Genomic DNA, 21666 nt, shown 5'->3' with positions numbered 1-21666 from the left:
GTACTCACCTACGGGGCAGAAACCCGGAGGCTTACGAAAAGGGTTCTACTTAAATTGAGGATGACGCAACGAGCTATGGAAAGAAGAATGATGGGTGTAACGTTAAGGGGATAAGAATGCGAGTTAATGACATATTAGTTGAAATAAATGAGGAGGGAAGATAACCGATGGTCATTAAGGGTTACAGACTGGATTCCAAGAGAAGGGAAGCGTAGCAGGGGGCGGCAAAAAGTAAGGTGGGCCGATGAAATTAAGAAGTTTGCACGGACAACATGGCCACAATTAGCACATGACTGGGGTAGTTGGAGAAGTATGGGAGACGCCTTTGTCCTGCTGTGGGCGTAGCCAGGCTGATGATGATGATAAGTACATAAAATTCAAATGGCTTCAAGTTCTGAAAGAGGGCATATAGGCAGAAAATTGTTTTCATCAAAGGTTCGAAGGACCGTTCCAAACACTGCAAGGAGGAGAAAAAGGAAAATGGCCAATAGTGGTGAACTTGTAATAATTCAAACTCTGATCATTCAATATTACATTAACTTAAAGGGGCCCTGAAACACTTTCTGACTAACCTCACAAATAAAGGACATCATCTCGAATCTCATGCTGCAAGAATGTTGCGAATCCTTCAACTATAATGATAAGTGGAGTTACCGTTGTAGCAGGGGGCGGCAGAAAGTAAGGTGGGCCGATGAAATTAAGAAGTTTGCAGGGACAACATGGCCACAATTAGCACATGACTGGGGTAGTTGGAGAAGTATGGGAGACGCCTTTGTCCTGCTGTGGGCGTAGCCAGGCTGATGATGATGATAAGTACATAAAATTCAGATGGCTTCAAGTTCTGAAAGAGGGCATATAGGCAGAAAATTGTTTTCATCAAAGGTTCGAAGGACCGTTCCAAACACTGCAAGGAGGAGAAAAAGGAAAATGGCCAATAGTGGTGAACTTGTAATAATTCAAACTCTGATCATTCAATATTACATTAACTTAAAGGGGCCCTGAAACACTTTCTGACTAACCTCACAAATAAAGGACATCATCTCGAATCTCATGCTGCAAGAATGTTGCGAATCCTTCAACTATAATGATAAGTGGAGTTACCATACCGATACTTCTTTTTCATCTCTGTTAGTGTGCTGGAAACTATACAAGGGAGAACCCAAGAGGGCAAAGCCCCGGCCAAAAGTAGGGTGTCCCAGTGGCGAAAGGGCTTGTTGCGGCACCCCATAGCAGTCGCAATAGACTACATGACGTCTAACCAGGTGCAAAATACAAATTTGCAAAGAAATTGACCGTTTTGCGCATTTTTTTTTTCAGAATTTGCATTTTTGCATCGTCTGAACATTCTTCTTTCATTATAAAACAGTTTCATAACATAACTATGTTTCTTATTCCTTAGCACCAAGGTGAAACTGTGCAAAGTATAGCGTTTTTGGAAATTTTTTCACCAAAAGCAGTCAAGGCAGAAAACCTGGAATTACTTTTACAAAACTTTCCCTAAAATGTACAATCTTGTAAAATATTATTTTAGCCTTTTTGCGGCTCAAGGAGTCTAAAATAAAGACCCGAATTTAGCAAAAACACTATTTTTGCCTATGTTTAGACGTTCGTAACACACTAAGGTTTTCCATGAAGAAATAAGCAGAAAAGCAGATATAATTGAGAAGCATAACGACTTTCTCCACAGAAATTCTAATCAAAGTAATTTAGGTCTTTATTGAGAAAGATATGTTGTAATTTGTCCCACCATTGCATTATTTTGGTTCGCGCTTCAGCTTCACCTGATCGCATGTTGGCGGGAAATGCAAACCAGAATGGTGCAGATGGTGGTCTGTGCGGTGAGGAATAAAAGCCGAGATCACCAGGAGTTCATAAAAATTTGAATCTGGAAGGTATGCTTACTGAAGGTAGATTGACATTGCTCACTTCCATGCTACTGGAAGTATACATATGCGGCTGCCGATGCGTGAAGTGATAGATCGGGCCACAAATCACTTTCACGAGCATGAATTGGGAGCACCACTTGAATGTCACACATTCAATTACGGTGTGAGAAAAGACGAATACACTTGGTAAATATTGTTGATATTGTTGAGCTTTATTGAGAATCTTGCAATAGTACTGTGATGTCCCTACTATTCTTCCAGCTACTTCAGGCCAAATAGGAAGCAGTCGGCAAAGGTTTTGCTAGGACACGCACCACAGGGCCTGTGCGATGTCCCGTCTTGGGAAACTATTTTCTCAGATTACTTTTACTGCATGTCCTCATTTGCAGCTTGATCTAAATCCGCTTTTGTTTAGTTGGTCACGTGACGTTTCGCAAATGTGAACTTCCTCTGTTGAAGAGTAGGATGTCATTTCAACAAGAAGCGTGAAGCTAGACCACAGCTTGAAGTGGTGATACTGGCGTGTTCTTATCACAGAAATGATATTCCTAAACCTAGCGGAGAGCTCTGCCCCCCTTTTTTTTTCTGCGGTAGTTCTCGGTTCCTGGATGGTCCCAATACCTTTGATATTATCCTGGGTCCATGTAAAGAGTTGGTACAGTGTAAGTACCTGTCTGTCACATGGTCTTTGCAGGCTGGTTTTCGTCGCTAGACACTTTACTGTTCCACTGACGCTATCACAAGCACTCTTGCTAGGGGATGTGGCGAAGATGTTCCACTCCGCCGAGATGTTTAAATCTGTTTTGTGGTGGCAGAGGTTAATGAGGTTTCTTGTTTTTATAGTGCGAAGCCACCCGTCTGAGAAATAGTGAATGTGCTTAATGAATGGAAGCTCTTTCTTGAGTATCTTGAGTATCGCAGTTTGAAATGTGTAAACAGAAGCCGTGTCATGTTCTAAAAAGTCTAAAATCACAGCAAAGCACAACAGAAATTTGTTCGGAAGTGTCGTCTCTTTGTTGGTAATAAGCAACCACTGGATGCAGTGATGCTGGCGTGTTCACCCAGTGAAATTTCTGTGGTGCGTCCTGTACTAAGAAACTAATTTTCAGCAAAGTCCATCAGCACAATTGCTTCAGTGTCATCCACCTTTTCCTTCATCTCTCTCAAGTACTGTGCCTACTGCTTAGACATGAAGTGGCGGAGTTTCATTTTGCTTAACATGTGAATGGATCTTTCCAAAAATTCATCCTGTGGTAGGAATAGCGTCTCAAGATGAAAGTGCGTGCCGTGCCGCTTACCCACTGCTGAACCTGGAAGGTTTCTCTAACTGCTGGCTCGTGAAGCAGCCAGTTTGCGAGCAATTCTTCAATGTAGCTTCAATGACAAGTGCCCATGCCTCGGCACTTGTCACATTTCTCGAGCATGCAGGCCTCATTCTCCAGACTGCACACTGTTGTCGCCAGTAGCTCTTCTTGTGTTTTTCGTATTCCAGAAGCATGTAGTATCAACTTGAAGTTTTGGCGAGTTGTACAAACGCAAATCGTGTGCATGCCGGCGCCGCCCGGTAAAACACAATACGAAAGACGCAGGCCTGCAAATGTTGAGAAGCCGCATGTCATTTCAGAGTTTTCCTTCCAAAAATCTTTTAGGTTCATTAACGAAATGCACTTTTGATGCCCTTGTAGCACATCCTTCTTTCCGAGAAGGCGGTGTGAGACACTGTCATCTTCAAAAAACTGTTTGACCAAAGACTTTACTTCCTCCACTACTGACCTTTCTTCTTTGGTGGCATACTGAGTATCCCACTTTCAGACCTCAGTTTTATAGCCTTACTTTCTCTTGCTCAGAAGCATAAAAAAAAACTAATAATCTGCTTGCATGTCCATAGTGCAGGTGCCAAAGTCAGTATTTGTATTCTCTTTGCGCGGTTCTCCTCCTGTGCAATCTTGCACCTTAATTCATTAATTAATGAAATGAAGTTGCTGAGGGAGTACTGTTCGTTGTTGTCTGCCGCAGGGTTGTGCGACTCATCCAAGCCCAGGTGCACGGAAATGGTTTTCTCCAAGTTCTCCTTGACTTTCTTAATTTTACATATGGTACTCTGTTTCTGTTCCCACTTTCTGTTAACAGGACTTTCGCCAGTGGTTGCCAGGGCTTCGGTCACGTGGCCCAGAATTCCAACGTGCAGGCCAACTGGATATTTTTGCTCGCTTTTTGTACCTTAGGCGTGATCTTCCGGAAGCAAAGCATCAAAAGCTGTTGTGGTTTGCTGCTCGTAACACCTTCGTGAGCATATCTGGCACAGTCTGTCTCCAGGAATCAAGCCTAGAGAAGGATTACAGTATACGAGAGTCATTGTAATCTTTAACGCTCCGCGACAAACTTCTTTTTGTGTGTGTGCTCTAGAGCTGGGTTAGAACACCATTTTGAAGCAAGAAGTGATGAATAGTTTTTCACGTAGACCTGATAATGGTGGCCACAAACTGCCATAATTTGTTCCTTCTGTTTCGAACGGAGCGTCAGGAGGCGGAAGTCAACGTCACTCGAGTCCTTCACGTTGATTAAGTACTGCTTCTTTGTTTAAGAGGTTCTGTGGCAACCATTGGATCTGAAAGAGCATGGCATTAACTTTTTGTCTGGAGAAAAAGAACGATAAAGCAAAAACGATCTTTTAATTTAGCATGAAGTGTCAACATTTTTGCTGCCCCTCCGTGCAAACAGTACCAGCAGCACTGACCCATTAATTGTTTGATGTGAGCACGCAGGCTTAACCAAACTAGGCCCAATTAATTTATGGTAATTGCTTTGTGCGTCTCTTCATGCGTCTCCAACTATGTTGTGTGTCTCTCTTCATGCAAGTGAATCAACTTACACTTGGTAAAAGAGACCATGACTGTGATTCAAATAAGATCGTCGTAGCCATTAAATCCGTTTCTTCCGTGCGTTCACATAGTCATACCGATATTTTCGTATAGGGAGAAAGAATGCCTCGAATCTATTTCAGTTACTGGCTACGTTTTACAACGTGTGACTTCGTTTTACGGTAATGACTTGCCGTAAAACGGCAATTGCGAGCTAACGCAAAGTGGCAGCTAAAGCAAGAAAAATTGTGAAGTCCTTTGCTTGCCTTGGACAGAAGGAAGTGAAACGTCATGCTGGTTGCCTTCAGAAGACACACTTTATTCTTCCATGTCTCTATTTCACACTTATGCTCCAACTGTTCCAGTTGCACCGGATTGAACATTGTGATGTGGCCACGGAAGCGACGAAAGCATGTCTGACGCATGCAATTACAGCCACGCTCATGCCTGTTTCCGGTTCACGTAAGCCTAATTATGGTGGCTAGAGGAGTAGGCGTGTCGAACGACACGTCTGGAGCGTAGTTCACCATTTCTCTGTATCATGGCCCAAAGTGACGCTGTGTTCAGTACAATGGTTCTCAGCGGCGCATGTCGTCTGGTGCTTGTGGCAGACGGCACGCAAAAAACTAAAGCATGGAGAGTGAAAAACTGTTGTCTGTAGCCGTCAGTTCGTACAACGAGAAGATACAGGTCTCTGTTATAGCGTGTTTGCAAGTTGCTAAAATATGTTGAAGCTTCTACAATGAAAAGATGAGCGGAGTCCGCGCCAAACACATTTCTTCTTCAGAGAAGATTAACAAATGCACCTATTTCCTTGCTCTGAACTATAAATCACGAGGGTCTAACTCAACATTGTTCTCAGTGCCGATAAGAGCAGCAGCGGACATCGCTTGTGGGCGAAGGACACTTTTAGGAACAGCTCCTGGAGCGTGACTTCACCCATTTTTGTCGACTAAGAAAAGTTCACCACAGGTACAATAATATAGTATTTCCGCTCATCTCTATAATGTGATGCCCAAGAAAATAAGAGCGAACATTATTTTGGACTGTGATCACAACCTGATTATGACAGCAAACCCTTGGAAAGATCAGTGCAACAAGCTGCGAATGAACCATGCACAAATCACGACGTCGAGATTTCTGTGCTAGTGCTTGCGGAGCTTGTCATCGTGTACGTGTCGCGTCATGCTGGGTCACTTTATCTGGAAGTGCAAGGTTCCACGGCTACTGCATTTGCTCTTCGAGCAAAATTAGTTTTTAACATCCCGCTCAATAAAATTCAATTTTAAGCATGTGAATTTCTATGCAAGGAACTGACGGCTGCACCCCCTAACTCTGCAGGAAAGATAAGTTCGCTTGTTCCTGAAATATGTGAAATATTGCCATCTACGGCATAAACGGTTGTAAGCGTGCATTACTAAGTTTCAGGAAAGGCAAACAACAATTAATTACATGGGAGCTGTAATTTCAGCACCAAGTGCAACATCCTTGCTCCAAATGGAGTTCTCAGCAGCTGCGATGGCTGGGTGGTTATTGTTGTGTTGCTGATTATGAGGTCATGGGTTCATTTACCCGCCACAGCGGCGTCATTCTAATTGGGTCGAAATACAAAACGCTCATGTACTTAGGTTTAGGCCCACGTTAACGACTCTCAGCTTTTGCACAAAGTATTCCGAAATTCCCTACTGCAGCATCTCTCATAGCTAGCCCGCGTGTTTCTGGATGTTGAGACTCATTATTTGATTCAAACAATACCTGGCTGCACCAAACCTACAAAAAGACTACTCACTAGTTCATAAACAAAACAGCCCCGCCCTCGTTCAGAACTACTTAAGCTTTATTGTGAGGTTGTTGCATAGAAGCTAAAAACATAATACCAGCACTTCGTGTTTTCTGACAATAGCATAATTACTCGTACAGCTTTGCTTGCATTTCACAGAATGGTATTTGAAGCATACATCATAGCTTAAATTAGCGGCAGCAATATCCTCAAACACTCATTTTGTCTTCCCTGCATATGGAGATTACGCCTGCAGGAGAACCGTTGTAATGACCGCAGCGCCATTTTTATGGTCATGATGAGGAGAAGTGATGAACTACACTCGGTCTGTACACCTACCTATCTAGCCACCAAAGCCTCATGGTTGAGACTTCATTTCTTTTTAAGCCAACTGACTGTCAGAGCAGCATGACATAAGTACAGCTTTTAATTAATGGGGACATAGGGATATTTAGGCCAATAATACTGTTAGTTTTTTACTTGTGTTTGAAATCACATTTATAAGTAATACACAAAAATACAGTACAGAAGGAACAACCGAAAACCATATGCTACGGATACAACACCATATTCAGTTGGTTTGTATTTCCCGCCAACATGCTATCAGGTGAAGCCAAAGCGTGAACTAAAATAATGCAGTGGTGAGACTCAAATTCAAAAATGTTATATCAATAAAAACGTAACTTACTTTGATTAGAATTTCTGTGGAGAAAGTTATGTTCTTCAATTATATCCACTTTTCTGCTTATTTTTTCATGGACCACCCTAGTGTGCTACCAATGTCTAAACATAGGCAAAAATAGCATATTTGCCAAATTCAGGTATTTATTAATTCAGTTTTAGGGAAAGTTCTGTAAAGGTGATTCCAGATTTCCTGCCTTGAGCACTTCTTGTGAAAAAATTTCCCTAAACGGTATAACTTTCACATTTTCACCTCGATGCTAAGGAATAAAAACAAAGTTATGTTATGAAACTGTTTTATAATGAAAGAAGAATGTTCAGACAATGCAAAAATGCAAATTCTGAAAAAAAAAAATGCGCAATATGGTCAATTTTTTTGCAAATTTGTATTTTGCACCTGGTTTTCCACCATTTCGTCAAATTGAAATGGCCCTCACGTGGCCCAAAATATTTTACCGCTCAAAATATCTTTTGGAAAATAGCGTGCAAGTAATGCTGACATACGTGTAATTTGAAAATAATTTTTTTAGAGAAATTATTTTTCTCGAGTGCCTCGGTTTGGACAGTTGGCGTGAAATGACACGCTAATAAAACAAAAGGATGAAACTGTGAATTCGGCATCTAGTGTGCCACTTTCCGAAGAAGACCGGAACATTACTAGGATGGCCTAACACATCACAACAAAGCATGCGACATGTACATTGCGTGCTGACCTCTCACGATGATTTTACCATTGGGCCAGAGCACAGTGATGTGATGGAAGTGGCGAACAGAGGCAGTGGCGAAAGAGCACATGAAGGCATGCATAGCCGTTGCCTATCACTTGCAATTGATAATTGACAAAGCAGCATTATTATTTTAACATCAGAAAAGTTTATTTCATAAAGTCTTACAAAATATTGTTGCAAAGCAGTCCGTTGCAATCAGCAATACAGCTGATTCTGGGCCCACACGATCATGTAAAAAACTTGATGCAATTCACTGCGTCAATTAACTGCATCGGCAAGATATGCAATGCTTGCCAATGCCTCATAAAGTAAGACATCATGCTGGCTCTCATGGGACCAAGTCTCTATGTTGGCACTGGCAAAGCGCCACGTCAAGAATTAGACACGTAAAATCCACGTGGCCCAGAGCCAAAGTACTGCCAAGGGAAGAACGTCTCTCGCAGAAGTGTATGTAGAAACTATTTACATGTAGAGGTGCACAAAAAGGCACAGAGGATTGTAAACAAAAAGGTTCAAGTTCGATGCCTGTCACAACTTTAAAAGCTTGTCACTTTTTCATGCACAAGCGTCTTTCTCAAATCACTTCACAACAGTACGATCACAGTTACGGAAGGAACTGAAAAGTTCATAAATGGCACTTGCAGCACTACTTTTTTTCAAACGTGCTTGGGTGTCTGAGATCTCATCGTCACAGCCATGCTTGTTTTCAAATGCAGAAATTTTACTATCCCTTATTCTTAAAGTCCTGCTACCTCAACACTGAACATGTAATCTTTTTGTTTTTCTTTTAATATGCCTGCAGCATCCTTGACTTGTATTGACGCTAAGTGGTCCAAACGCAAGGCAACCTTGAAGTGAGTTCCATAAATTCCACTGATATATGGCATAGAAAATGCTGTTGTACATACAGTTTCAACAAAAGGACAAGACAGGGGTTATATTTTTGGTCAACTACACAGTTATAATTGAAGGCTTTCATATCTCATAACCATATCTGAGCTTAGAGAGATTCTATAGTGGGGATGCAAGATTCATTTTTACCACCTTGAACTTTTACATATTGCGAGTATTGCAGATCGCAGTTACCTAGGCGTCTCTTCATGCTGCCCATACTGTAATGAGGCTGTTTTAGCTAGGAAACAATACTGAAATCTTCGTGCTATAAACAAGCCGAAACAGTCGTCAGCACAAAGCACAGTCCTTGAAAACTAAGTGTTTTTCAAGGCTGCAATGAAAAACTTGGATATAATCCTAACCTTTGCTTTATAGTACTTCAGCAAATGCACTTAAAATTGCAATAATTACCATGCCTTCTCTCTCCTCACACCAGGGTCACTGTGTGGAGCTACCCATTATGTCACATGTCTTGAGTAGGTTTAAGGTCATTCTGAAACATTCAACTGGTATTCTGGTTCATTCAGTTGTTATACTACCTGCAAGAAAGGAGCCACTAGATTGCTTAACATTGTTTAAGGATGTTCCAGCATCGAATGCCATTGTCTTCACGATGGATTTAGCTGTGTTTCGTTTTTAACCCAGAGAAACATGAAACTGTTACAAATTTTTGGTCAGAAACTCTAGTCCTGCTTGATGCAAAGACCACAGATTAAAACGGTGTAACTGACTCTGCCTAAATATAATGGGATGGACATATGTAAGCTAGAATGAATTGGCACTACAAAAAGTTATACTACACTGTCATCATTTAGGAAAGAAGGCTAGATCCATATGTACAAAGTCTAATATTAATTTGCTGAGCTCACAAATGGTGGCCACTAAGATTAATGTGCTTCAATGTGGTCCGTTTGCCTGCATGGCCTCAATGCTAAGTGAGACCTGGCTTGGCCCCTTGTCGTAACGTCTTGTCTCGATTGGTTGAGGGGGTTTAGCATGCCAAAGCAACATACATGCTATGAGACACTGTATATTGGAAGGCTTAAGATTAATTTTGGCTACTACCTGGGTTCGCACATAAGTACATAAGTGTTCTTGCATTCAGTCTGCTTCAAAATATGGCCTTCGCGGCTAGGCATCAAACTTGTGACTTCATACGTACCAGCATAACGCCATACCCACTTAACCACCACCACGACAGGAGACATCTTCCACAAGCTGGCACGGATTTCCTGACAGTCCAGCTCATCTGCAAAATGAATCCAACTTTCTTGTCGCCTATTACTCAATACTTTGTCCATTTTTTTGCGCCCTCTTTATAGATTCATCACCACGCCCATCATTTTGTGTCACATTACCAGTGTACCAGCTTCTGGGGTCACAGCAGTAGCCATTGTGCTCCGACTTAATGTGGCAAACAGGATGGACCAGTTTCAAGTTTTCAGTTGTGAACAGGAGCCGGTAGAAATACTCCACATTGATTGCTCTCCCATCAGCAAGTTGAATGGCTTTGGACATGGTTGGCAGGATCGATCTGGACCTCTCGATTCTGCACATGGAGTTTGGATTAGCAAGCACAAGAACTGCCTAATGCAACGTTGACAAAAAAACAAAAAAACATGTAACTGGTTCTAACTGGGCATGCAAAATTGGGCCGTCTAGTTGGTCCATTGTATTGCTATATCCGCTTCCACTGGTATCAGCCAACAGGCTCACATTAAATGTGATGCCTGCTACAGCAACTGATTGATAATGTGATTGTTCGATAACAGCATGACAGTACGCTCATAATTTACATGCGGCACACATTTTTACAAGTCAGATGCTCTATACGAGTTTCTTGTAGTTGGGATTAGACTGAAAGCAGAGTCACTCGCCTGTGATCCAAATTCCATGTGCTGAAGATGACCAGCTGCTCTCTGCTGGCATATGGGTTGATCATGTGAAGCCGCCCAGAGCACAGGTCCTTACTGAACGTCCCCTGGCAGTTAAACTGGCCATCACTCAGGCAAAGTGCACCCGTGTCGCCACGTACAAAGTAGTGGCCGTTGTGGTCATTTTGCTTGAGTAGCCGCAGAAACTCCTCAAACAGGTGGCGCACGCAGCCCCTGTCATTTTCGCCAAGTCGCTTCTGCATCTCATCTTTGGACTGTACAACCGCAAAAGAAATGAGAAAGAAGTGCGTGACACGTACCAAAGTATTTCACAAAAGCAATAAAGAGCTAGAAGGTTTCTAGTTTTGCCTAGACCACTGTTATGAGAATGGCAAACGATAGAGCAATACACCACGAACTATAATTTTTGGCAAAGCTGTCCTTGGCCACTTGGTCCAATCATAGGGCACTGTTATTTAGATTGTTCAGAAAGTGTATCATGGCCTTTAAATATGAAAGCAACTAGCAAGATTAGTGTCAGCGAAATGTTGCACTTGCCTCAAACTTGTGTTCTTGTTGCCACACTCAAAGAGATTGAAAATAAGCAACCATTCCTTTATTTTTTCACAACTATGGTGTAATGCACGTTGAACACAATTAACAAGGAGAATAATGAACTGCATGTTTCGAGAAAGTGTGGGTAAACGCTAGAGGCAACCAATGGGCAAGAAAATTAATGTAAGGGCAGTGCACTTTCTAGCTATCCAATGTCTAAAAACACACTTTTCCGAATAATGTCTTTATGAGCCCAATGAGAAAACGAAATTAAATACCAATATGAAGAGTCCCAAACATACCTTATAGTAGTAGCCCTTCATTCGTGTCTTGGCCCTCTCTCTAAGGACAGACCTTTTCGATACTGCCCGCTTCTCTCCTAGACAATGAAATGAGATAATAAAATAATTTTTTTGGTGATCCTTCATAGCAGAGGCAGGTACTGCACTATTTAAGCATTTTCTGTTTTTATTTACATAGCCTCGCATAATCAGGGTGTTATTGTACTAGAGTTCTCGAATATAGCATTTAAATATTGCGTTAACCAGATCTTTAATCCATGGCTATGCACAGGTGTTATCTATAAACACTAAACCTAAAAGTAGGTGCAAGTTGTAGTAATCAACTCTCGGCTAAATAAACAGCCTTTTAATTAATTACAGTAAAAGTGTAATTTATAACTACAGCTTCATAAAATTCATCCAGAATAGCAACACACAGCAAAACAAACGCAGAGAAAGAGAAAAAGATGGGGCAAGCACTGTCCTTTCTTTTTTCCTTCTGCGTCTTCATTGTGCCATGCTCTGCCATGATGAATAAGTTCCAAATGACTTGATTTGCCATCTTTGTGCAGGTCATAAGCTTGTTTGTTTCGTGCATTAGTTCTTAGTTTATTGATATCCCTAGTCAAGAATACTAAATGAGTAATCTCTGACTCTGTTTTTCATCAAATTGAAATGAAAAGCACCCCTCACCTCCACCAATATGTTACGCCAATGAAGGATTAAGCACTGGAGACTATTTGCAGAGTATATTTACAAAGGATAACTGCAGCCCTGGCCAGTTCAGCCGACAGCTTGAGAGCCTGAGAGCGTTCGTCATCTTCATCGGGGAGTTCGCGTGCATCGTCCACAAGAAATACACAATATACATGTATCAGTATCCCCGGCGGGCAGAAGCACCATCCCAGTACGTCTAAATGTCGGTGATAACAGGCGAGTAGTATGGTTTGAGGTGTGCGACATGCACGACGTCAGTGGAATTTGGGGCAGATGAGGCACTGGTACTGACAGGGGCGATTTCGTATGTAACTGGAGTTACTGCACGCAGCACTTAATGTGGGCCTGTCTACCGAGACAATATTCACATGGTGGTTAAAGGGGCACTAGAGATAAATAAGTTGAGTTGTATCAGCAAATTACCCTTATACCAAATTACCAATACCAAACAATTCCAGGGAAAACACGGAGATTGCAGGAGATAGAAATTCAAGACGGATGAGCAAAATTAGAACAACGCGAAAGCAGGAGCCAATGTTTCATCTTTTTCAAGGTGACATATTCTCTCCTCGGTACAGTATGTATAGGCGCGGTTCCCCCGGATATCAGTAAACTATCATCTCTCTGGAAGAGAGAATAAATGTAGTGGCAGAAAATGGTGCTCGTGCGAAAAAGAGAAAGAAAAAAACAGAAGAAAAAAATAGAAAATAAAGATGAGCAACTCAGTGAAAAATAACTATAAGTGCTGTTTCCTATAGTTTGAAATTTAGCATAATGAACAAATTCTAAAGCTCCCCTTGAAACGTTTATACCTATTGGTTGCAATGTCATGAACTTATGCATGAGATATGATTCTCTGTGTTTTCTGTCTTGTACAGAATGGAAGTTCGACTGGTACGTAGAGTTTAAGTTATCAAAGTGAAGACCTGGTTGGGTGAAATGCTCGGTGACTGCTTTGAGAAGCTTTTCGCTGTGTCCACATAATAACCGTTTAACCTGATTTTCACTGATTGTCCCGTATCACCAATATATTGTTACATGGATGTTGGGAGTATAGAAAGACTATTTACAATACATATGCAAAATGAATCATAGTAGTTAAGATGGCTGACCAACAACAAGACGTAGCAGCCAGCGTCTCTCGATCTTCTTCCTCTCTCTTTCATCCTTATGTGACAGGACCCCCAGGTGGTGAAGTGCCATCTTGGCGCATTGTAGGCGAAGAATTGCAAGCGAAGTATGGCTTCAGCCACGAGCGTGCACATCAACAGGCATTGGACTTCAGGATGCATCAAACTATGGCAGCGTAATCTTGTAATTTATGTTGTTAACTTGACGTAGGGGCTTTGTAAGGCCCTGTGTAGCGAGAGGGAAGCTTCTGGGAGAGGCCAACCCGACGACATGGTGACCAAAGGAGCATCTAAGCACCTGACGGGAACTTAACATCGCGATGGCAGCAGTCATAATGCTCTTTTTGTATATGCTGCAAGGCTAATAAATGAGATCGGGCGACTTGACATGCCATGTGAGCACGATCGATGACTTCACGAGCGTACTCAGTTGCAGCACATGGCACAGAAGGGAGGATGGTGTCAAACGGCAATGTGGGGTCGCGACCATACAAAAGGTAAAAGGGTGAATATCCTGCGGTGTCATGTCGGGACAAGTTATACACGAACGTCACGTAGGCCAGCACGGCGTCCCAGTCGCAGTGATCGTTGGAGACGTACATCAGTAGCACCTCTGTGATTGTTCAGTTCAGACATTCCATAAGACCATTCGTTTGCAGGTGGTAGGCAGTGGACAGATTGTGCTCAGTGGCACAAGGGCTGAGGAGGTCGTCCACATCTCGAGACACGAACGAGCGGCCGCGGTCTGTAAGTAACTGTCGAGGTGTACTGTGCTGGAGAATGATGTCATGAAGGAGAAAATCAGCGACGTCTGTTGCGCAACTAGTCGGCAACGCCTTTGTTATCGCGTAGTGTGTCGTGTAAGCAGTAGCGATGGCGATCCACTTATTCCCTCTAGTCGTTGTCGGAAAAGGGCCTAGCAGGTCAAGGCCTACGCGAAAGAACGGTTCAGAGGGAACTTCAATTGGATGGAGTTGTCCGACAGGTGGTAGGGGAGGTTTCTTCCAGTGCTGACACAATTTACAAGTTGCGACATAACAACACACAGAGGGGTAGAGACCCGGCCAGAAGAACTGGCGTCACACGTAATCATATGTACGCAAAACTCCAAGGTGTCCCGCCGTCGGTGCATCGTCAAGTCGTTCGAGAGCAACAGGCTGCAGATGATGACGAAGGACAAGGAGCAACTCGGGGCCATCGGGGTTGATATTGGGCTGGTAGAGGATGCCATCGTGCAGCACGAACATGTGACACGTGCCGTCAGTGCTGCCAGATAGCACTCCAGCAACGATGGACTGTAAGGATTCGTCGTGTTGTTGTTCATCACGCATGTCGGTCATATCAGTAAAAGCCATCACGCAGGTCACCGGATCATGTGCAAGGGGATCGACGGTGTGATGAGAGAGGCAGTCAGCATCCTTGTGGAGGCAGTCCAGTCTTGTAATTGACAATAAATAAAAATTCCTGAGCCGCAGAGTCCAGCGACCAAGCCGTCCTGTTGGTCCCAGAGGGAAGATAGCCAGCAAAGTGCGTGGTGGTCCGTAACAACTGAAAACGTGCGGCCGTACAAATATGGCCGGAACTTGGGAACAGCCCAAACTAAAGCCAAGCACTCCCACTTGGTGATGGAGTAATTTCTCCCAGCAGGTGACAGCAGGCAGCTGGCATAAGCTATTATGCGCTCTGTACCATTCTGTTGTTGGGCGAGAACAGCGCCGATGCCATGGCCGCTTGCGTCAGTATGGACTTCGGTCGGTGCAGATGGATCAAAGTGGTAAGTATAGGGGGGGGGGTTCAGAAACCCGATGAGAGCGGCGAATGTGTGAGCTTGCTCCGGGCCCCGTAAGAATGGCGTGTTCTTCTTTAGAAGATCTGTCAAAGTCTGAGCAATGTCGGCGAAGTTTTTGATGAAACGGCGAAAGTAAGAACAAAGGCCAACGAAGCAGCGCACATCAGAAGCAGAATGTGGCACAGGGAAACTGCGTATGGCACAAACTTTTTCCAAATCTGGTTGGACCCCGGATGCATCAACGAGGTGTCCCAACATGGTAATCTGACGGTGCCTGAATGAACACTTCGTGGAGTTCAGTTGGAGGCCGGCTTTTCAGAAGAGTGCAGGAATGGCAGCGAGTCGGGTAAGGTGGCTGCCAAATATGGGAGAAAAAACAATAACGTTGTCAAGGTAACAAAGACAGGTGGCCCATTTGTAGCCTCGCAGAAGAGAGTCCATCATATGTTCAAATGTCGCAGAAGCATTACATAGGCCAAAGGGCATGACGTTGAACTGACATAAGCCATCCAGCGTGATGAAGGCTGTCTTCTCACGGTCCATTTCATCGACTGAAATCTGCCAATAGCTGGATCAAAAATTGATGGACGAGAACTATTTAGCACCGTGCAAACAGTCCAAGGCGTCGTCAATGCGTGGTAGTGGGTAGATGTCTTTTCGCATGATCTAGTTTACGTGGCAATAATCGACGCAAAAACGCCAGGTACAATCTCTTTTTCACAAGGATGACAGGCGAAGCCCAAGGGCTGGCTGATGGCTCGATGACCCCTTTGTGGAGTATTTTGTCCACTTCTGATTGGATGACTTGACAATCAGCATGCGATACATGACAGGGACGGGAACGAATAGGATTCGTGTCTCCAGTGTTTATATGGTGGTGAACAACAGATGTTTGGCCTAAAGGCCTGTCGCCAAATCAAAGATGTCACTAAAAGGTTCAAGCAGGAGATGTATGTCTCTGGCCTGTGCAGAGGTGAGGTCAGGTACAATCATTTTCACGAAGTCATCTGTTAAGGAACCAGAGCTGTGAACTGTAATTGGTGCTAATAAACCACTCTGCATTCAGACTCTCAGTGTCAAATTTGGAACCACTAGAAATGCTGGCCAAGGACATGCTGGCCGGAATCACTTGAGGGCACAGGCTGAAATTCAGAAGTGGTAGAATGATGTCGTTATTAGTAACCGTGACCAGCGTACGCGGAATAGCAACGCTCCGGTTCAAAAGCACATCGGTCATGGGGCAAAGCACACATTCACTGTTAGGAACCTGTGGCTGGGTGGTCAAAGTGACATAAGTAACTGCCTCGGGTGACAGACACACATCATGAAGCGAGCACAAGTGCGGTGGGGCGGTGCTCGGAGCATCGGCGAGTTGAGGCAGTTCTAACTGAAGAACGCTGGTAGCGCCGTCGATGAGAGCAGAATGAGTGGATAAAACGTCCACTCCAAGGATAACGTCGTGAGGGCAGTTGTCGATCACAGCAAAGAGAACAGAAGTAGGGCGGCCGGCTATACTTAAACACGCAGTACACATGCGAAGAACAACCAGCACGCTGACGTCAGCCACACGAAGCACTCGGGCAGCTGCTGGGGTGAGGACCTTCTTTAAACAACTATGTAGGCAAGCACTCATCACAGATACGTGGGTTCCAGTGTTGACGAGTGCTTGGACAGGTACGCCGTCTATTTTAACGTTAGTTACACTTCTCCTTGTGGGCACAGACAAAGAATTTTCTGCAGTAGTCGGCAATGCAGCACTACTTCGGAGGGCTGCATTTCTTAGTTTTCCGAAAGGGTGCGGCCAAAAGCCACAGGAGACGAAAGGCGATGTGGCTGCGGCGAACGGGAAGATGGGCGACTTGTTTGCGGTGAAAGAGACTGGTGTCTGCACGGCGATGGTAAGCAACTGTACCCTGTGTTCCTAGCAGAGTTGTTGGCGCTGTTAGACTCAGCGGTGGGTGAAACAGTGCGGGCATTTCCATCAAAACGGCTCAGGTTGGTGGGCGTGCGAGGTGTTGAGGGCCACAAGTTGCGACAGTATCGGGCTACATCACCAATGCGGTGACAGGTGAAACATATCGGCTGGTCGTCCGCAGTTCTCCACTCATTTGGGTTGCGATAACGTGGAGAGAAGTGTCAGGGTGGAGTGAAAATAATAGAAGGGCGTTCGTTAGCTCTGGGATTGGTGACAGCACAGACAGAATGTAAACCAATGTTTTCAACTTTCTCGTGAGCGATGGCTTGTATGAGGGGAACTGAAAAAGTTGTAGCATCAGGGCTACGCGAACAGAAAGCTGCGGGTGCCATTGCATCCAGTTCACGTTGAATGATTCGCACCACGTCCTCTGATGGCAACGCATGCTGCTGTGCGGGGTGATCTTCACACGTTGACGTTGCGGCAGTATTGGGAAGTCTCGCGAGTGGTTGCAAGACGCGTCGGCTTTTGGCCTGCTCGAATTGTCGATACTCTTTAATGATAGCATCAACTGTAGAGCAGCTTTTGCACATGATCAGATTAAAGGTGTCGTCAGTGCAATGCCCTTAAGCACGTGCCCGACCTTCTCCGCTTCTGATATGTCGTGATTGGCTTTATGATAGAGTGCCAACACGTCCTGGATGTACGAGACATAGAACTCCGTGGGGGATTGGTTATGGGAGGCCAGTTCCTGCTTTGCGGCAATATTATGGCTGGCAGGTTTGCCAAACAACTCTGTCAACTTCTCTTAGCATTGGACCCAGCTGATTAGCTGCTCTTCGTGGTTTTCGTGCCACACCTTTGCCGTGCCTCTTAGGTAGAAGAACAGGTTAGCTAGCATAAGCGTAGGGTCCTATCTGTTGATTCCACTCACGTGTTCGTACATAGCCACCCATTCGTCAACGTCGGCGCCATCAGTCCCGCAGAAAGTTCCAGGATCCTTGGGTGGCACAACCACAACCAAAGGTGACAGCGACGTAGCTGGCAACGGTGATGTTGGAGGCGGCAACGACATTGATCCTGCATGCTCACCGTCATTCATGATACGGATTGTGATGCGACATCCACTGCGGAGCTCCGTTTCCAGCCGCGGTACCCTGCACCTCCCACCAATATGTTTCGGGGAGATTGGGAGCATAGGAAGGCTGTATTTACAATATATATACAAGATGAGTCAGAGTAGTTAAGATGGCTGACCACCAACAACACGCAGCAGCCAGCGTCTATCTTCTTCTTCCTCTCTCTTCTTTCATCCTTCCGAAACAATATTGTTCTTTACAGAAGGAACATTCAAGCAGATAAATTACATCGGAATTAGTGCTAGTAAAGGTAGTTTTCACTTCGTGTGTGTAGCTATTTGTGGTGTTTTTAATTTTAACATCACTTTGAAGATGCTTGCATGTTTTGCACCTAGGGCGAGAACATGCTTTTATTACGGGGGAACGATGCTGGCCTACTTTTGCATGCACTAACATGTCCTTAAAGTTTCTGTTGCGGCGATAGGTCACCCTTGGTACCATCAGGAACACTTTTCTCTGACGCTCATTACCTGATAATATTGGATGGTAATCTCATAGGATGCTGTTTATGGTTGGGAGGACATTAGAAAATTTTGTTATAAAGGCTGGTGGTCTATCAGATTCTGGTGCAAGCTGTTAGCTAATTTCGGCTGCCTCTCCAATCTTGACGCAATGTCATAAGCCCTGTTGAGAGGAACTTGTGGATAGTTTTTTTCTGCTACCATTGTTTTAAGGTCATTTAGGTTATGGATATAATTTTTTGTCTTCGCTAGAGTTTCTCCTTATTCGTCTTGCTTGTTTGACAAAAACTCCTTGTTTGCAGTATCGTGGGTGACGACTGGTGTAGTCTAAAGGCTGCTGGCTATCCATAGGCTTTTGGTAGAGTGTCATTCTCAGTTTTCCATTTCCTATGTAGATGGTCGTGTCGAGGAAGTTGATTTGACAAGGAGAGTGGTGAGCAGTAAATTTAATACTCGGGTGAAAGCAGTCGAAAGGGCTACTCACGTCAGTTAGTGCATTTGTGCCGTGTTCCCATATTATGAATATGTTGTCAACGTAACACATTTAATTTCTGATCTATTTCAAGAAATCGAAGTTTGGCTTTAATTTCCCCTTCTAGCAATCAACCTCTCATTGCAAAATTAATTAATGCTATAGACTTTTCACAGAATACTTTATCAGTTTAAACTGATGAAGTGTTTCTTTTCAATGTCCCTTTAACAACTAAGCTTTTCACAACCACAAAACTTGGCGTAGGTTAATAACAAACTTTTGGAGTGGGGATCACATTCGGAAATGAAGCCAGTCTACCACCATCTTAGTTGAGGCATGAAGGCTTATCGTGGAGAATAAAAAGTGCTTTCTTCTCACTTCCTGTGTGTTTAGGATGGCTAATTTTGCTGTACAGATTCTACTCAACATGCATCATTATGTCACTGGTCTTAGAATAAAACCTAACTGTCTCTGCAAATTTCATGAGAGATCATGATATTGGTACTCAGCCAAAGGTGATGTATCAGCTACAAATAATGTGCATTTATTTTCCAATTAGCCCAGCATTTGCATTAGCAGAGCAAGAGCACTTGAGTTGTGAGCGGACTCTAGCTGGTGGCACGGCTCCCCTTTAGAGAAGTATGGCAAGCGCTGGCTTCACCTCTGCTGGCAAGATGCCGTGGGGGCCGCCAATCCAAAATCAGAATCGAATGATGCAATGCTTCAGAATGCAAGTCTTACCTTCAAACCACTTCGGATCCTCTTCCCTGCTGTCAGCCAACAGCAGATCCTGGGGAGCTTCGAGCGATTGAATATGCCCGAGCATCTTGCTGACAAGTTCATCTTTCACAGGCTTGAATATTTTGTTGAGTTGCTGTGGGTCAGATGCGAGCAACTTCCCAAGGTTGGCAATCATCTGTTGTGCTTTCACTTGAGTGTCTGCAAATCAGTGAGCAAGCATAAGGTAAACCATGGGTGATGCCAAGGAAAAAAAAAGAAAAAAAAACATGCATAGCACATTTATTGGTTCACGCTACTGTTGTAAAACTTCACTGATGGTAGAGTTCAGGCATTAAATTGAGGATGAAATTGAAATCCTGAGGCAATGCAACACAACACATTCACCCCTTAGTAGCAATGCAGCACAAACCTTTCTCCACCAGTCCAAGCAGCTCTTGTAGTATTATGTGAAATTATCTTTGTGAAACTAACAAAACTTTACAGTATGTACATCTTCTTCCGTACTACTATAACAATTGTTTGAGTAGTGACCCTTAAGGTATATACTGCATGCATAAACTTGACATTGTGCACTTTGTCTGCAGAAACAGATGACTGCAATAGCATCAAAAGAATGATGGCCATGCCAGACGCACACTTTATCTGTTCAGGTGCTCTCAGGATGACCAGTACCGTGTAATCACCGCAAGTAGCGAGGTACTCATCGTCGACTTCAGTGCCATCCTCCAGAACAAGTCTGCAGTCCGTCCTGGGCACCTACAATGATTCAATTATGCAGATAGAAGCTAACACAGTTCACATTTTACACCTGTTGCTTGTGTAATTTATCACCGGTGTAAATTATCGCCTTGATTAACAGAAGACGATAATCTAAAAGGCCTACCCATGGTTCGTACCGAAATGCAAATCGCGCTTCCTAAGAAATTTCTTATTAAGAAATTTCTCGTTCATCTTTAATAACTTTATTAGCATGCAGACTCGCGTGGTTTCATTGGCAAACTTCACTACCTTCCCCCATTCCAGACAACAGAACGAACAACCGGGCTAATGATTCCTTACGAGTAAGGTATAGCGCTATTTTACTCAATGAATTTCGCACGGAACAACATACGTTAGTTCGCTCTGCATGGGGCAAGATAAATTTTTTCATTGCTTGACCCGAGCAACCGAACCTGCTTAAGTTAAACATCTAAACATGCCATCGAGTGTCGAACTACGCGTTTTCACATTTGGAGCAACACAAGTTTCCGAAGCTGACCAACGTAAACATTAGCCTCCGGAGATGTTGGCCAGGAAGAGTCGATCATAAACTCGCGAAAACCGGTAATGCAGTAGAGTTCATAACATACGTCAAAAAGTTTGCAGCCAAGTGACAAGAGATCTTCACACGTCGACCCCGTCACCAGCTTCCTCTGTCCTTTAAAATTGCTGACGATGTAAGGTCTGGGCTCTGCCTTGACGCGTCCATGTTTACACTCGACGTGCTGAGCCCCATTAACTTTTCGAGTTTGATGAGTGCCACCAGTCATGTCTCAGCGTTTCATTACCACGGTCAGAGGACAGCAATAACAAGCGACGGACTACACAATAAACTCAGCGCAGCAGAAACTAACTTTTTACAAGCTCACGAAACGACGTGTGACAGTGACACATGCAGTACGCATGCAGTGACAGCTGTTGTTGTTGTCACGTGACTGCTTCAAATTTTCGCCGCAAAAATAATTTGAATGTCCTTCTGGCAGTAAATGTATAAAAAAGAAAG

General features: G+C 43.8%; 1 protein-coding gene across 1 annotated transcript; it reads right to left on the bottom strand.

Annotated features, from left to right (window-relative positions):
- Positions 1 to 8058: 8058 nt before the first annotated feature.
- On the bottom strand, positions 8059 to 21540 carry Drep4 (DNA fragmentation factor-related protein 4). Its single transcript, XM_050194942.3, has 6 exons — positions 21254 to 21540; positions 20540 to 20660; positions 19905 to 20102; positions 11562 to 11638; positions 10708 to 10979; positions 8059 to 10379 (listed from the first exon to the last, which is right to left on the bottom strand). Exons 1-6 carry the CDS (start codon positions 21431 to 21433, stop codon positions 10112 to 10114), a joined length of 1116 nt encoding a protein of 371 aa, XP_050050899.1. The 5' UTR covers positions 21434 to 21540; the 3' UTR covers positions 8059 to 10111.
- Between the last annotated feature and the right edge of the window lie 126 nt (positions 21541 to 21666).

Source organism: Dermacentor andersoni, chromosome 3, assembly GCF_023375885.2.
Source record: "Dermacentor andersoni chromosome 3, qqDerAnde1_hic_scaffold, whole genome shotgun sequence".
Taxonomy (NCBI): Eukaryota; Metazoa; Arthropoda; class Arachnida; order Ixodida; family Ixodidae; genus Dermacentor; species Dermacentor andersoni.
The sequence above is the reverse complement of the archived record's forward strand: the minus strand, read 5'-3'. Positions and strand labels throughout refer to the sequence as shown.